The sequence below is a fragment of the Gymnogyps californianus genome, chromosome 4, assembly GCF_018139145.2.
Source record: "Gymnogyps californianus isolate 813 chromosome 4, ASM1813914v2, whole genome shotgun sequence".
NCBI lineage: Eukaryota > Metazoa > Chordata > Aves > Accipitriformes > Cathartidae > Gymnogyps > Gymnogyps californianus.
This window is the reverse complement of record NC_059474.1, coordinates 56752728-56767242: the sequence shown is the minus strand read 5'-3', so window position 1 is coordinate 56767242 and position 14515 is coordinate 56752728. Positions and strand designations below refer to the sequence as shown.

At 40.9% G+C, this 14515-nt stretch overlaps 1 protein-coding gene across 1 annotated transcript in view; it reads left to right on the top strand.

Annotated features, from left to right (window-relative positions):
• Positions 1–9543, top strand: part of MANBA (mannosidase beta) — a 51030-nt gene extending 41487 nt beyond the window's left edge. Inside the window, exons 15-17 of the mRNA XM_050895937.1 lie at positions 3177–3319; positions 5196–5453; positions 8204–9543. Coding sequence (XP_050751894.1) covers positions 3177–3319; positions 5196–5453; positions 8204–8428 — 626 coding nt within the window. The 3' untranslated portion in view covers positions 8429–9543. The remainder of the gene's footprint in view (positions 1–3176; positions 3320–5195; positions 5454–8203) is intronic.
• The last annotated feature ends 4972 nt before the right edge of the window (positions 9544–14515 follow it).

The following is a 14515-nucleotide window of genomic DNA, read 5'->3' as shown; positions in this document are numbered from 1 at the left end:
ATAGATCTGAATTCATGAGACTGAGGTGAGGAAAAAATTAGCAGCATGTTTCTCAGGTTGCATTTAACAGTGTGAAGTGATTAATTTAAAATCCGTTCCAGGGAGAACTTTGTTCTCACTCCTGCTATCAGTGTAGAAGGCTTCAGGGAAGAGTCAGAAAAAAGGAGTACTGGGGTCTCATTACAAACCTAATTTTAGTTTCCTGTTCTGAAGTTTGATACCACAGAGAGTGCAGACCCCATGTTATTATCAGGAAAAAATTGGGGAACTTGGGTTTCTTTAAGAATTCATTTAAATGTGGGGGGAGGAGGAGAAAAACACCCCAGGGCTGTTTTAAATAACTTTTGACTGTTGCCTTTGGGCATGCATGTCTGTGACAGGAAAGTTTAAGCCCTGAGATTTCTCACAATAGCTACCTGATATCCAGATTTCTTACATCCATTTTTGGGGCAGAGGGAGTATTTTATATGCAACTTGCCTATTTTTAAATCAAGAAATGTGACTCTGGTCTTAAGGAAATCAAGACAACAGATGAGCTGAAGAATGTGGCTTTTTTTATCAGTGAGCTTCAGTTTTCTGTGCTGTCTGAAGTTACCTTGACAATTGTATTATCAAGATCCTGTTGCTGGAAGAGTTATCTTTGGAAAACCCTTCCTGTGTGAAACTGCTCCAGCAGTTGAGCTTTGGTTCTTTAAAATGGCTCTAGTTTTTTTGGGAAGGGAAATATCAACCTTAAAAAGCTGATCTGAGGTAAGCAGACTAGTGATGTTTTCAAACATCCCAAAACAACAGCTGTAGTAGTTGAACCCTGGAATGAATTTTGAAATGGTACAAACTTTTAAGTGTGGTGTTTGTTTGCTTTTGTTTGTTGGTTGGGTTTTTTGTTTGTTTGTTTTTCCCTGTGGAAGTGTAATGCCAAGTTTAGTCCGAGTTGTTTTCTCCACCGTACAGATTTCTCGAGGATCTCTGTATCTGCTGCCTAGGTAGCAAACCTTCTCTGTTTCCCTCCAGTAACCACTGCAATGTGGTTACATAATCCAGTTGGAAGTCAAGGCACAGCAGAAAATGAGGGTAGGGCCCATTCGAAGAGAAGTTGGATTTTATATTACACTAAGTAACAGAAACTGCTCTACTTCAATTGTATTATTCATTTTCATATTTAAGACAGTTGAAGCCTATATTTACATCATGTAAATTAAGCTGAGGAAAAAATTCAAGTCAGCAGGCACTGAAACCTCAGCCCATGCTGGGTAACTTGTGTGAGCTCGTGGTGGCCTCTGTCTGAAGCCTGCAGTGAGCAGCATCTATTGCACTGACAATTGAAATTCCTGAGAGTCTTGTGGCAGTCCTGAGGGCTTCAGAGAGTTCAGCCCCTCCCAAAGCCTGGGGTTAGGCGCAGTGCCCATTTCTCATATAAGGCCCATTGCTTTTATTTTTTAGATCAGATGCTGACCCACAGTTTACTGTTTCAGATAATCCATCCCCAATCCAAATCTCTCATCTTCTCAAGTTTCATGGCCCTGAAAAGTAATTTCTTAGCGCTCCCTGTTTTTGGCAGAATTGTCCCTTAGACCACCAACGTTTTCTGCTAAGAATTGTCCTTGGAATGCAAGAACGTGGCTTCGTTCATATACTGAACAGCACCAATATGCTGAGTATGTTCATCAGTTTATCAACAGTCTGTTTTGAAGAAACTCAGCAGCCTCTCCTGAAGTTTTCTTTCAGACTTCATCTCTTTGGTTTGCTTCAGTGCTATTAACTTGAATGCCAGTGGTGTTTTGTTGGCAAGTCTGATCTCATAGCACAGTTGAATCTTGTATGGGTTTTCCAGGCAGATATGAGCTTTTCTTGTCTGTTCTCCAAGCTAGCTGGTTGTGAGCTTGCTGAAGACAACATGATGTGCAAGGTGCTAAGCTGGAGCTGATGCACTTTGCTGTTCACAAAGTTCATTCATGTCTATGTGGAGTGCAGGCAGAGCATGTTCACATCTGCCTGTGAAAGCCACAAACACACCCTTTAAAGACTACATCACTCTGGATGAAGTCCTTAATTAAGAAATATTTGAAAGTGCTAAGAGCTTTGTACAAGCACCAAAACACAGAGAGGTAATTAGTTATAACAACAATGTATTACTGGAAATATTTTTCAGCATCCCTGAACTTTAAACCTGTTGTATAAAACAAAGAGCCAGAAACAAGAATGAAACAGATATCTAACTTTTCTTTCCTCATGAGATGATGCAGCTGACTTGCTACTTCTTTTTAGTGCCATTTCAATGACTAAATGATGGTTGAGCAAAGACAGAGTTAAAATGCTGACAGTGGGTGCTAGATGGAAAATTAATAGAGAAAGAAATGGAAGCAGCTTCTCTTTGGTTGTGTGGCAATGTTGCATCTGGCAAAATTGCATTTTTTGGAGAGGACACAATGTTTGATGGCTTTTCCAGATTGTTAATAGCAGACTAGCAAAGTATTAAAAGTAATGACATACAGCTTTCCTTCAAACAGGCAAAGCAAACTGTTTGGCATGTCTGCATCATGTGTCTACTAAATCCCATACAGTAAGTGTTGTCTCTAGATCTTGGCAAATTCATTTTGCCTAACTCAGAGCTGTCTTTGGTTTGAGAACTTGTTTTTTTGTCTTCATTGCTATTTATGTTCCTCTAAGGAAGAACTGAAATAGGAGGAGTGAAAAAAGGTGAAGAGAGCGCTTTGTGTAGGCACCAAAAGTCAGACTCTGTTGTCTCTTTACAGTGGTGGCAGTTTGTGGCAATGCCACCAATGCCCACATGTTTGTCTGGATTATCAACAACATAGATGCTCCAGCTGCTTGCTTAATATGTAGTACACTGTGTCAGTTTTGTTAATGTCACTTGTGTTTAAGGCTTTTTTTAATTGAATAACAGCATAGCAATGATAGGACCAACACTTAAAAAATGTGACCTTTTGGTGAAGCTCAAAAAAAAAGCTTGAAAGAGCATCAGATCCCTTCCAGAGCAGAGCCTTGGCTGGAAGAAAATGAGAGTGACTTCAGTCATTCTCTGCACCTGATAGAGACGAAAAAAGGTGGAGGGGGATATTATATTGCCATAGCAGGACCAGAGAATACAGGAAGGGATTGTGTGCCAAGGCAATCTTGGATTCAGTCTGAATCTTTCTCCCTTTTAACCCTTTCAGAGTATGGTGGCAAGTGGAAACTGCTCCATTATTTTGCCCAGAACTTCTTTGCACCACTGCTGCCTGTGGCCTACGAAGACAAAGATGTGTTGTACATTTACGGTGTCTCAGATCTTCATGCAGACCACAAGCTGACTTTGAGGGTAAGTGACACCTCTCTCACCACTCTTCTGTCCCTCCTGCAAAAACGTGAGAAGCTGAATGAGCACATCTTTGTATAGACAAGCTTCAGTAAGTCCATGCTCAAACACAATGAGGTGCAATTCTTGTCTTTAATCTTCTTAGGGGCAACACTAGCCTTTATTATAGTAGTGTGTACTGCTTCACAGAACAAGGAATTAATTGCCTTGCTTATAGCCTGTAGGTATGGGCCTGAAATTAACTATTCTGTTGAAATCTTAAGGGGATTAATGGTTAAATAGAACAAAGTGTGAAAAATGGTACCTCACTACTTAACAAAACTGTTCCCTGGGTGTTAGAACTAGATTAACTGACTAAGTCGGGGGGGAAAAAAGATTGTACCATTGCTTGCCAGTACTCAAACTACACTGCTTTGGGAAAAAGAACTAGATTATTATTAATATAGATAATATAGAATATTATTATATATAGAATAAATATAGAATATATTAATATAGAATATTGTTAGTGAGATAATTATTAATATCAACAGAACATCTAGGTGTACTTTAATTGCAAGGTCACCTATGCAATGTCACCATTTTGCAATTGATGCCTTAACTGTTTTCTGGTAATGCTATAGAAACTGTTAGGATTTCTTAGGCAGTATTTGGGCTGCTGAGTTGTCCTGTAGAACACAGTCTTGCTTTTCAATTTGTTGTGTTTTGTTGCTGTTGATCATATGGCAACCAGATCCCAAATGAATTTAGGGGCCATTTTGCACTATGAGTTACAATTCCTGACATAAAGGGCACCCCATGTGAAAAGGCTGGGAAGGGTGGAAAAATATACCTAGAAACCTGGAATGACTCACTAGTCATTCTGGAACTAGTAGTATGAGTATGTCAATTCCTAGTTCACTGCTCTGCCTGGTGGGCTGCCATGAATTTTCAGATTTATAAGGTTACTGATATGTAGTATAGAAAATGGTTGCAATTTCTGGATAGTCAGTCCTTAGAGTAGGACTGCACTTAATGAAATTTTTTATTTCTGGTCTGAGTTATTGTAACAGGCTTAAATTCAGATTTTCTGATAAGGTCAGAGAAGCATTGGCAGTAGTTCCTATGAATACTGTATTTTGCACTTCAAGAAAATTTGGAACTTAGAACTTTTGAAAGGAGTTAAGATCTGTTCCTGACTGCAAACCCCTGTTAAGGTGAAAAACAACCTAAGTTGTATGAAGAGATAGAATGCTGTAATTCTCATTGAATGGCAATCTTCCAAGTTACACTCTCTTTTTTTTTTTTTTTTAACATAAGTCTGCATTCATAATGCATGCGTGATCTCTGGGAATGTATATTTTACTGTATTAATACAACTTCCATAATCTCTTTTAAGGTGATGCAGCTTACTTCTGTTTAATGGTGATTGTGCAGAAGCTCTAGATTACCCAGTTGGGTTACATCAGATAACACTGAGCAATCTCAAGAAAATCCTTTGTTTGAATTTTTTTATTTTTTTATTTTTTTATTTTTTTAGATCAGGGAAGGGAAGAAAAAGAGTCAACAAATTAGTCACTAATTCCATTTCCCAGCACTCCCTTGGCAGGAATTGGCAACCCCCTCCTCTCAAGGAGCCTGGAGAAAACAAAAAGCCTTGCAGATCAAGAACAACAGATCTAGACTGTTTGAAACGGACTTCTTGTTAGGTTTATATAATCTAATTATTATGCCATATTGATTGTTTAAACCTTTGTGGAGTTTCTTGCTAGGTGGAAATCAGCTACTACTGTCAGGAGAACATCTCTTGCAATGAGCAATCCAAAACCTAGGTTGCTGGGTTGTTTTCACAGATGTAACTTTTCTTCTAAGCTTTGTGCTCTCTCAACATGCTTGACAGGTCATTGTGCACGTCTGGAGTTCTTTGGAGCCAGTATGCACCCTTGCCAAAGACGGTGTGACTGTTAAAGCACAAAGTGCTGTCCCCATCTACAAGGAGTCCATAAATAACTTGCTGGAAAGATGCAGAAATTGTACCAGGAAAAGCTGCGTTATTACTTTCTGTCTTGTGGGAGAAGGTGGGCTCCAGAGTCCTACGAACCATCACTTCCTTTCATCACTAAAGGATGCTGTAGGATTAGAAAAGACCCAGCTTAGTGTAAGCATCAGTCATGCTAAATTACTGTATTTGGTTTTGCTAATCTTACTGTTTTGAGTTGTTTGCCTGCTATGCAGTGTCTGATTCCACTTAATGTTCTTTCTCCTTAGCTGTTGCAATTCTAGCTTCCACATTGAATTCAAAATCGGATTTTTTTTTTGTGTGTCACTATATGCATATCTAAATAACACTGGTGGGGGTTTTTTTTGTGGTTTGTTTTGTTTTAAATAATGAAGTCTCCATTTCATTTGTTTTGACTGTCTTTCACCTGACTGCTGCAGCATTGCTCCTTTCATTCTTTTTGTCCCTAGATAGCAAATAGTATCATGGCAAATGTTCTGGCTTCCAGACAGTACTGTATGTCAGTACTAGGTGATGCTAGTTCAGTTGAGTGTGGTGTGCATTATTGTCAGCAGTATTTCCTCTTGAAGTGCTCAAACTCCCAGATCAGTGTACCATTGCTAACATGCAATATTGCATGCTCCTTTCCTCCTTTTGCAAATCCCTGCCCTCCAGCTAAGCGTTCTGATTTGCATAGTAGTGATTATTTCCTAATATCTGGCAAGTGTGTCAGTCTTCTGAACAGGCACAAAAAGCATCAGTGTTGTATAACACTGTCATTTAGTCCATTTACTGCTTTTCTCCAGATTTCTTCCGCTCCTAGCAAGCATGCTCTATATAGAGAGAGCAAGCATGCGCTGTGTGTGTACGCACGCATTTTGTTAAGCCTCACTTCTTAGCGTGTAAATCTTATTGCAAAATTCTTAATCAGCAGATTGGCGGGATGGGGACCTGTGTGTTCTCACATTTGGCTTCCAAACTGCAGCTTTGCTCTTTAGAGCTAAACTAAACAAGGGGGGAATAGAGGTCTTTAATCTCTTTGAATCTGGACCAGCATAATTGCTTTACAAAAAGAAAATGGGCCAGATTTTCACCTCTTATCTCTTTTATGGCAGCATGGTCTGCCTCCTGAGTATACAAAGGAAAGAAATAAGCCTGTTTTTATTTTTTTTTCACCTGGTGGCACAATCTCAAGTCTGAGTCATGCTGGGTTTTTTGTGGATGACATCATCATAATAAAAGCTCTGCAACTGGAACATCGTTGGGAAATTTCACTCCTTTTTCCCATGGCTGTGTTGTCTCCGCAGTACTAACTAATAAGGATAGCTAGCAAGCATAAATGCAAAGTGGTTATTCTAAGAAAGTATGCAGCTGTGATTTAAAAAATTATTCTGTTTTGTGAGAAGCTGGTGCTTCTATACATAGTTACTAATAAACTAACTAGGCTTTCAAATACGTTACTAATCCAAGTGCTACTCTTCATAGCATTGCTTTTAAAAAACGTGAGGACTTTAGTGTTTCTTCAGAAAACACAAAATGTAAAGGATGTGTGCTTTTTCTTAAAAATGAATAGTGTTGTCGTTCTTGTAAGCGGGATGTTTTCTGCACTTAACATAATTTGTCTGCTTTTTATATACAGTTAGTTGATATTTGAAAATGATGTAGCATATTTCATGATGGCGAGTGGAGAGTGCGGCATGAAAATGCATCCTGGTTGTGCTTTTAAGCCTCTCTGAGATTAACTACTGATAGAACTTAATATAAAACATTATACCTTGTCCTGATATTTCACAACTTAGCTGCCTTCTAAATGTAGTGTAAGGACTTCACTGCCATGTTCCATTAAGATGAGGTGGCCTCCTGTGTTACTGTGATTTTTACCATCTTTTGCTTTGGTGTGTTTCTATTACCAATGTAATCGGAAAGGCCAACTACTTTAGTAGTTGTGAATTTATAGGTTGAGTGAAGTATGTTGGTGAAAGGACAAATCTCTTTCACTGCAGTAAGTATAGGATACCAGTACTAGGTACAAGTCAGATTTCCATTTATTTGGTTATTCTCATAAGAAGATGGTAGAGTGATAACACTTCATGGCATTTTCCCACAATCTGTAGTAGTGTCGTGGTTTAACTCCAGCCGGCAACTAAGCACCACGCAGTCACTCGCTCACTCCTCCTCCCTGCCCCAGTGGCATGGGGAGGAGAATCGGGAAAAAAAAAGTAAAACTCATGGGTTGAGATAAGAACAGTTCATTAATTGAAATAAAATATAATAATTGTAATGAAAAGGAAGATAACAAAAAGAGAGAGAAGTAAAACCCAAGAAAGACAAGTGATGCACAATGCAGTTGCTTACCACCCGCTGACCAATGCTCAAGCAGCGATCAGCCAGCTCCCCCAGTTTATGTACTGAGCATGACGTTCTATGGTATGGAATATCCCTTTGGTTAGTTGGGGTCAGCTGTCCTGGCTCTGCTCCCTCCCAGCTTCTTGTACATCTGCTTGCTGGCAGAGCATGGGAAACTGAAAAATCCTTGACTTGGGATAAGCACTACTTAGCAACAACTAAAACATCAGAGTGTTATCAACGTTATTCTCACACTAAATCCAAAACACAGCACTGTACCAGCTACTAGGAAGAAAATTAACTCTATCCCAACCAAAACCAGGACAAGTATTCTGTAGGAAGGCTATAATAACATTTGCAGTTTTTGCTTGTTTCTTACATATGAATCCTGTTGGTTTGACCTTTTGTTTCAGAAGAGATTTCCAGAAGACAATAGTAATTTTGATCAAATGTGCTTGTTCAGTCTGTTTTACTGACATGCAGGTCTTTTCCAGTTTGGGTGTAACTGGGTTCTTCTTTAACACGTATATTTTTATTTATTTATTTATTTATTTCTCTTCCAGGCCTCTATATCCCAACGAGATGACATTTATATATTTGTTCTTCAGACCACTGCAATTGCTCCTTTTGTTTCTCTGGATGTAGGGAGTATAAAAGGCAGATTTAGTGATAATGGTTTCCTCATGACCGAAAAGAAGAAAGTGGTTGTGTTTTATCCTTGGGAACCTACCAGTGTTGAAGAACTAGAAAAGTCACTAACCTTGACCTCTCTGGTGGACGTTGTCTGAGGATACTTCATTTCCTTCTAGTTAAAGAGTGAAACAGGAGGAGGAAAAAAATTAGAAGAATTTGACTAAAGTTGAAGTGATGTACAATTTGAGCTGACTGGAGAACATACTGTCTATGAATTTTGCTGTCTATGTGAATTTTAACTGCTGGTTCAATGTAAAGATACTAACAGCAAAGCTTGCATGTAATATATATGGTGTATTGAAAGTACAGCTTTCTCAGGTAGCGGGAAAAATATATCCCATGTATAAAATGGGAGGGGTGAGTCAGTGCAAGAGAGCTAGTCTGAGTTCTCCAGTTCACATGAGATTGGAGTTGTGAATTCATCCTAACTAAGAGGCAACACAAATATGCACCTCCAGCCTATGGTTGCAAAAATCCATATTTTTTCCAGTTTCACTATGCCGTAAGTGGAAATTCATCTCAGGATAACAGCAAGGTATGCTGGGGGCAAGGAGAAAGGGCAGGGAGTGAAGCTGGGATCACCTCCACAGGTATGCCCCTTCTTGGAGTGGTTTGATCTTATCTGCACCCAAATTGGGAGAGCACTAGTCCTACCCTTTCCGATCTATGGCTGTCACTCCGTCAGGTGTCCTGCCTGCTTCCTGCAAGGCAGGCTTCCAAATAGACATGAAACCTGGGCTGCCTAGTCAGACATCAGGCAGATCTGTTCCCCATTCTGAAAGGGGAATTGAGTATGAGACTTGTTTTCTTCTCTCCTCTATTTTCATGCAACATGAGCAATAATCTTGAGAGCTCTGCGTCTAGCTTTGACTATTCCCAGAGAGCTGCAGGTGCAGACACAAACCTTTTGCTGCTGTGTGGGATCCTGCATAATATGGCATAGTGTGAGATATGGCTGTGGGAAAAGGAGCGGGGAGAAGAGTCGACCAAAGGTGCAAAGAGAAAGGAGGTGGCACAGAGAAGAAATGGTCGTGTGAGAGGACCACAGAGTTACAAGTGACTGCTTCTCTAGTAGATGCATAGGGCAGGGGCTGCTGTTCTCACTCAGACATTGCTGTACAGCTGTTCTGTCACCTCCTGGCATTCCTCATGAGTGGCCCTGTGCTCCACACTGTTCCTCCTCTCTTTCCAATAAAGCAAAACCTCGACATCTTAATTTTGCTTCTTTGTGTGTGCGTTCCCCATAGAAGACACTGTTGACTCATGATTAGATCTGGTGGCACACTGAACTCCCTAGTTCATACAAAGTAATGGTGCTTCACCTTCTGTTCTGTTTCCAAGTTGGTTTTAAAATGTTTAGGTTTCCCATAGAAATGTCATCTCACTCTGGCATTTGATACAAAGAAAATAAGCTTGCTTCAGCATGGGGGGCTGCTGTAGCCTGTGGAGCTGAAAGCCTGAGGGTTCAGCTGTCAGGAATCCAGGCGACCGAGCCGTGCCATGGGCAGGTTGCTAAACATTGGGCTTGTCTGTCAGATGTGGTTTGAAATGCAGCTGGCATCTTGCAGGGGTTCCACAAGGATCCTCTCACAGTCCAAGCAAGTACTAATTTTCTTGCAAAACACCTAGCAGAATCAGCACTTTACAATAGAAGGTGTTTGAACAAACTACTGGTGATGTCCATCTTCATCGTAAGAGCACCATGTGGGTGTTGCTTGCTGGTGGTGCTGGGGGTCTGGAGCACGTGTGGGGAGAGCGGCTGCGTGTTCCATTGGCCGGTTAGAGAACTTGGAACTGGGGCTTGTTTTCTTGCAGTGAACACTGTTTTAATGGGCAAAGAGATGAGCATATTGACTGATGCTTGGCCATCTCCGGTGCTGTTTGAATCGGGTGTTAACCAAAACTGACATACTCCTGAGCAAGAGGAAAAACTTAAAGATGAAAGGGAAATGATAAATGGAAGTTGCTTACAAATGCTTATTATTAGGTCACCAAAACAACTAACTGCAGTTGCATAGGAGGGCTTTTCTGATTCAAAACTTGTCCTAGCTGAAAGAAAACATTAAAGCAATCAAAATAGGTATGTGTATGTTTATAGGTTATGTAAAATAAATAGGGAAAATGATAGTTGTGAATAAAACTTAACAGTTAGAAAATGCAGACATTGATAAAGGAATTTAAAAGTTATCTGAGAGGCATCCTGAGCCAACAATACAAGAAAAATCCTTCAGGTTTTTCAGTGTCCTGGAATCAAAGCAGCAATAGAGTCAATATAAGGCAAGGATGAAAAAATATGGAGAAAATATGGAGTAAATATGATTAATAAATACTGCTGCAGTGTATTAGGAAAAGAGCAGGTTGGTTGATGTCTTTCTCTTACATTCATGTAGAAAGGTCTCTTCCAGCAACATCTAGATAGAATTTCAAAATGGTACTTAATAGTGTTAAATAAATAAAACTTTGAGAGAATTACTTGTTTCAAAGGCAATCAAGAGGACTGTCTGAAGGTCGATGATATTTGTTTTTAGTGCATCTCAATATGAGTGAAGTTTCAGAGATGTAGAAAAGAGCTTTTGGATTGCTAGAAGCCATAAACCATGAATTTGGATAACTGTGACCCTGTTTAGCCTGTCACGAATTTTAGGCAAAATCATGAAAGAAATGATGTAGTACATGATCAATAATTGATGAAGTGGCTATGCAACTAATGCCTATCATCAGCACTGTTATGCAGAAGAGCATTCTTTTTATAATTTTTTTTTTTTTTTTTTTTTTTTTGCTGTTGCTTTCTGCAGTTACCAGATTGGCATAAAAAGGTTCAGACAATTTTTTAATTATTGTTATTTTTGAAGGTCGGAAGCTCCCTAAAGAGTGGGTCCATTCTTTCTCACTTTCAGCACTAGGTGCTGTTATGAAAGATTAGCAATTGCTTAAGCCAAATGCTTGAGCTCAAAACAGAATTTAATGGGGAGGTTCACTTCCATTATTGTCTTAATATCCTTAATATGTTCTTTTGGTTTCCTGGTGTTGTAGTAGGTATGTATTTATAGATGCTATTTTCTTCTCTCCCCTGTGCAGCAGTGGCTGTAACATGTACCTTGGTTAACCATTTCCCCTTGGTACTTTTGCCCTTGCGTACTGTGCTATACTTGGATACATTGTTTGCCTTTGACTTAGATCAGGGCAAAGATAGGAATGCAACAGTGAAGAGATCTTCAGAGTATCCATCACTCCTATGGACACATCCATCTGTAGCCATCTGAGTGTTGTTGCAGCTCCTCGGCAGCACCTGTATTGCCAGTTGTATCCGATGCGCTGGGGATCAGCAGCAGGAGTATTAGGAAGAGCATTTGGTGAGTGTCATGATGCTTGTCCTCAGTGTCATTAAATTATTGGTGGCAACAGTAGAGGGGAATGGGCTCATCAGTATTCTTTCGGGGTGCAGCCTTGCAATGTTTTGTTCAAACATTGAACTCCCTCTGGGCTGTTCTCCACAGATGGCAAAAGCAGCAGTCAGCCCTCAGCAGGAGCCATGACAGGTGCCCTTCCAGAACAGAACTTGAGAGCAGGTTTTGGAAGAGAGCTGTACGGCATTGGCTAATTTGTTGTCCTAAAACTGGTCTCTGGCAGAGATTTGGCTGTGAACCCATTCAGGACCTGCAGAGACCATTTTGAGCTTTAGAGGGCACCTCTGTTGGTACTTTCTGCCACACAAGGAAGACTTATTTTGCTCCAGTTTACTGGAGCACTTCCTTGGAAGCTTCTTCTGAGTTCTTCTACATCTTTTCCAGGAAAGAAGCATGTGAATGTATCTAAAGTTCATCGCTAAGTAAGTGTTCATAGCTCTTTGTCAGTCTTTGTTGTTACCTGCTGTTTGCATACCTTGGGGCCTGGACAATTTTTCTGCCTTAGAGGCACATCTTTCTTCAGTACTTTTGCTTCTATTAGTCCCCTTTTGTTTTTGGAGATGTGTAGCAGAGACCACTTCAGTGACCTCTAGCCCAGGTCAGGTGGAGAGGAACAGGCCAGTGAGTTTCTTATTCTCAGTAAAGGACAGTTTGGTTTTGTAGCTTACAAGCCAGCCTTTACATTGTCAGAATCGCAGTTTTCTTACCCTCTGAGGGGTAAGCTGAGTCATCCAGGAACTTGCAGTTTGAATGTTTAAGGGCATGTTCCAGTCAAGAATCAGGTTTACATAACTGCTTTCCACTCAGATGTTACGAGATAGCGAAATGAAAGCTCCAATTTAGTTTAATTAGCGTGGAAAAACAAAACTTAAGTGAAAAATACAGAACCTTAAAATTACTTGGTTTTGTCTCTGCCAACATTGAGGAAAGGCCATCTTACTGTAGGAAGTAGAGTCAGTCAGTAAAGACCTGTAAACATCAGTTTTGATTATTAGTGTGCATCGTAGCTAATGTAGCGGTGTCTTTGGTCTAGGCTACTACAGCGAAGGAAACATGCTGCAGCATGAAGGGAAACAACACCCTGAGGACTAGTCAGGAGGAAGGTGGTGAGTCTGGTTGCTTGCCAGGACCTGTTCTTGGGGGTCTGCTTTTGGAAATTGATCTTGAGGTTTCTTGATGGGCTCTGTGAGTGCAAAGTGGTTCAGTATTGCTCTTTCGTTGCATAGTTTTTTTACTTTGTGGCTGGCTGCGGACCTGGTTGACTCTGTCGAGGGGAATGGCTGTGGTAGAAGGGACTTTACCCTTGCGTATTAGGAGTTGGGTAATCCAGAACAGGAGCTCTAAATAAGAATGAGAACTATCTGTTAAGCTGGTGGCCTGGTGGGGAAGCATGCCATTGTCAGATGCAAAGGCTGAAAGTTTTGGTCCTTTTTCATGGTGGTGAAAAATCAAAACCTTAAATGCTGGCCTCTGATACCTCTTTGCAAACATTGTGATTGCCAGGCTTTTGCCAGCATTGCAGCTTATCTCCTCTTGCTGTAGCAGTCCTCCTTTGCCTGTTGTAAATAAGCTAGACAGATAGATAGTAATACCCTGGCGTGCTGGCCCTGTGATTCTGTCTTACCAACTAGCATGTGATATACCAGGATTTAAGCATTCAGCACTGCAGGCTGCAGCTCAGTTCCCCAACAACTAAAGGAGCGATGGTGTGAGCCAACCCTCAGGTGTTTTCCTGTAAAAGAAAGAGTGGGAAGCTTTATCTCTTGTTAAGAGTTGTTCCATGGTACTGGTAGGATGGTAGGAAGCTGTAGTTGGGCTACCCAGCCTGATCACTGGTGAGGAGCCAAGGATAGCGGAGGAGCTTCCGTGAAGAAGCAGGCCCAGTGTTTAGGACAGTGACGTGGTTTGTGTATCATCTAGCCATCCGCTACCCATCTGGAAGCGCTCTGGCCACAGCTTTTGGTTTGTACTCTAGCCAAATGTAGAGTTTCTTGCCTGGAATGCTGAACACAAGAAGATACTGAGCTGATTGCATGACTGAAAGAGAAGTGAGGCATTACTCATGCTCCTGTCTTTCTGGCAAATGTCATTGTATTAGCTAGCCCAGAGGGCATGATACTACTCTGTGCGTGTGCACATGAGCACATGTGTGTGCTGACTCAGCTGGAATGTTGATAGGCGCTGCTGCAGGCCACAGGTTAACTGATGCTAAGTCAGTCAAGTGTTTTCCCTTGCAGTGTGTCATGAAGTCCACTGATCTGCTAGCACTCTTCTGTATCATGAAAGTAGCAAGGGTAAATGGATGGTTGAAAAATTTCTATAGCAGTTGCTTTTAAGAGTCCATGGGGAAACCTCTACAGGCTTTGAATAATGTACATGCTACAGCCTAGCTCTAAGCAGGGCATCAGACTGCTTCATAACCTTGAATACAGAAAAGCAACTCCTAGGTAATTAACTTGGGCTGTCTTTCGCTTGTAGCTGTAGGAATCTTTTGAAGCCAACAGAAGTTCAGACCACACCTTTGGCAGTTACTCCGGAACTGCTCTACTGTAAGTGAAGATTGTGTGTTCCAGAAGAGCCAAAAGCTGTGGATGGTGGGCGAGTATTGACCATTGCACCCTGAGCTAACAAATGGGCACCACCATTCCTGTCACTTAACTGGAGGGAGGGAGGAGGGTTGCTCTTTTTCCTTAAATGTAGGAAAACAGTGTTTCACTTGCCCAGAAAAGGGAGAAAAGACACTTCATACACCAGCACGTGCAGGCAAGATTCTTA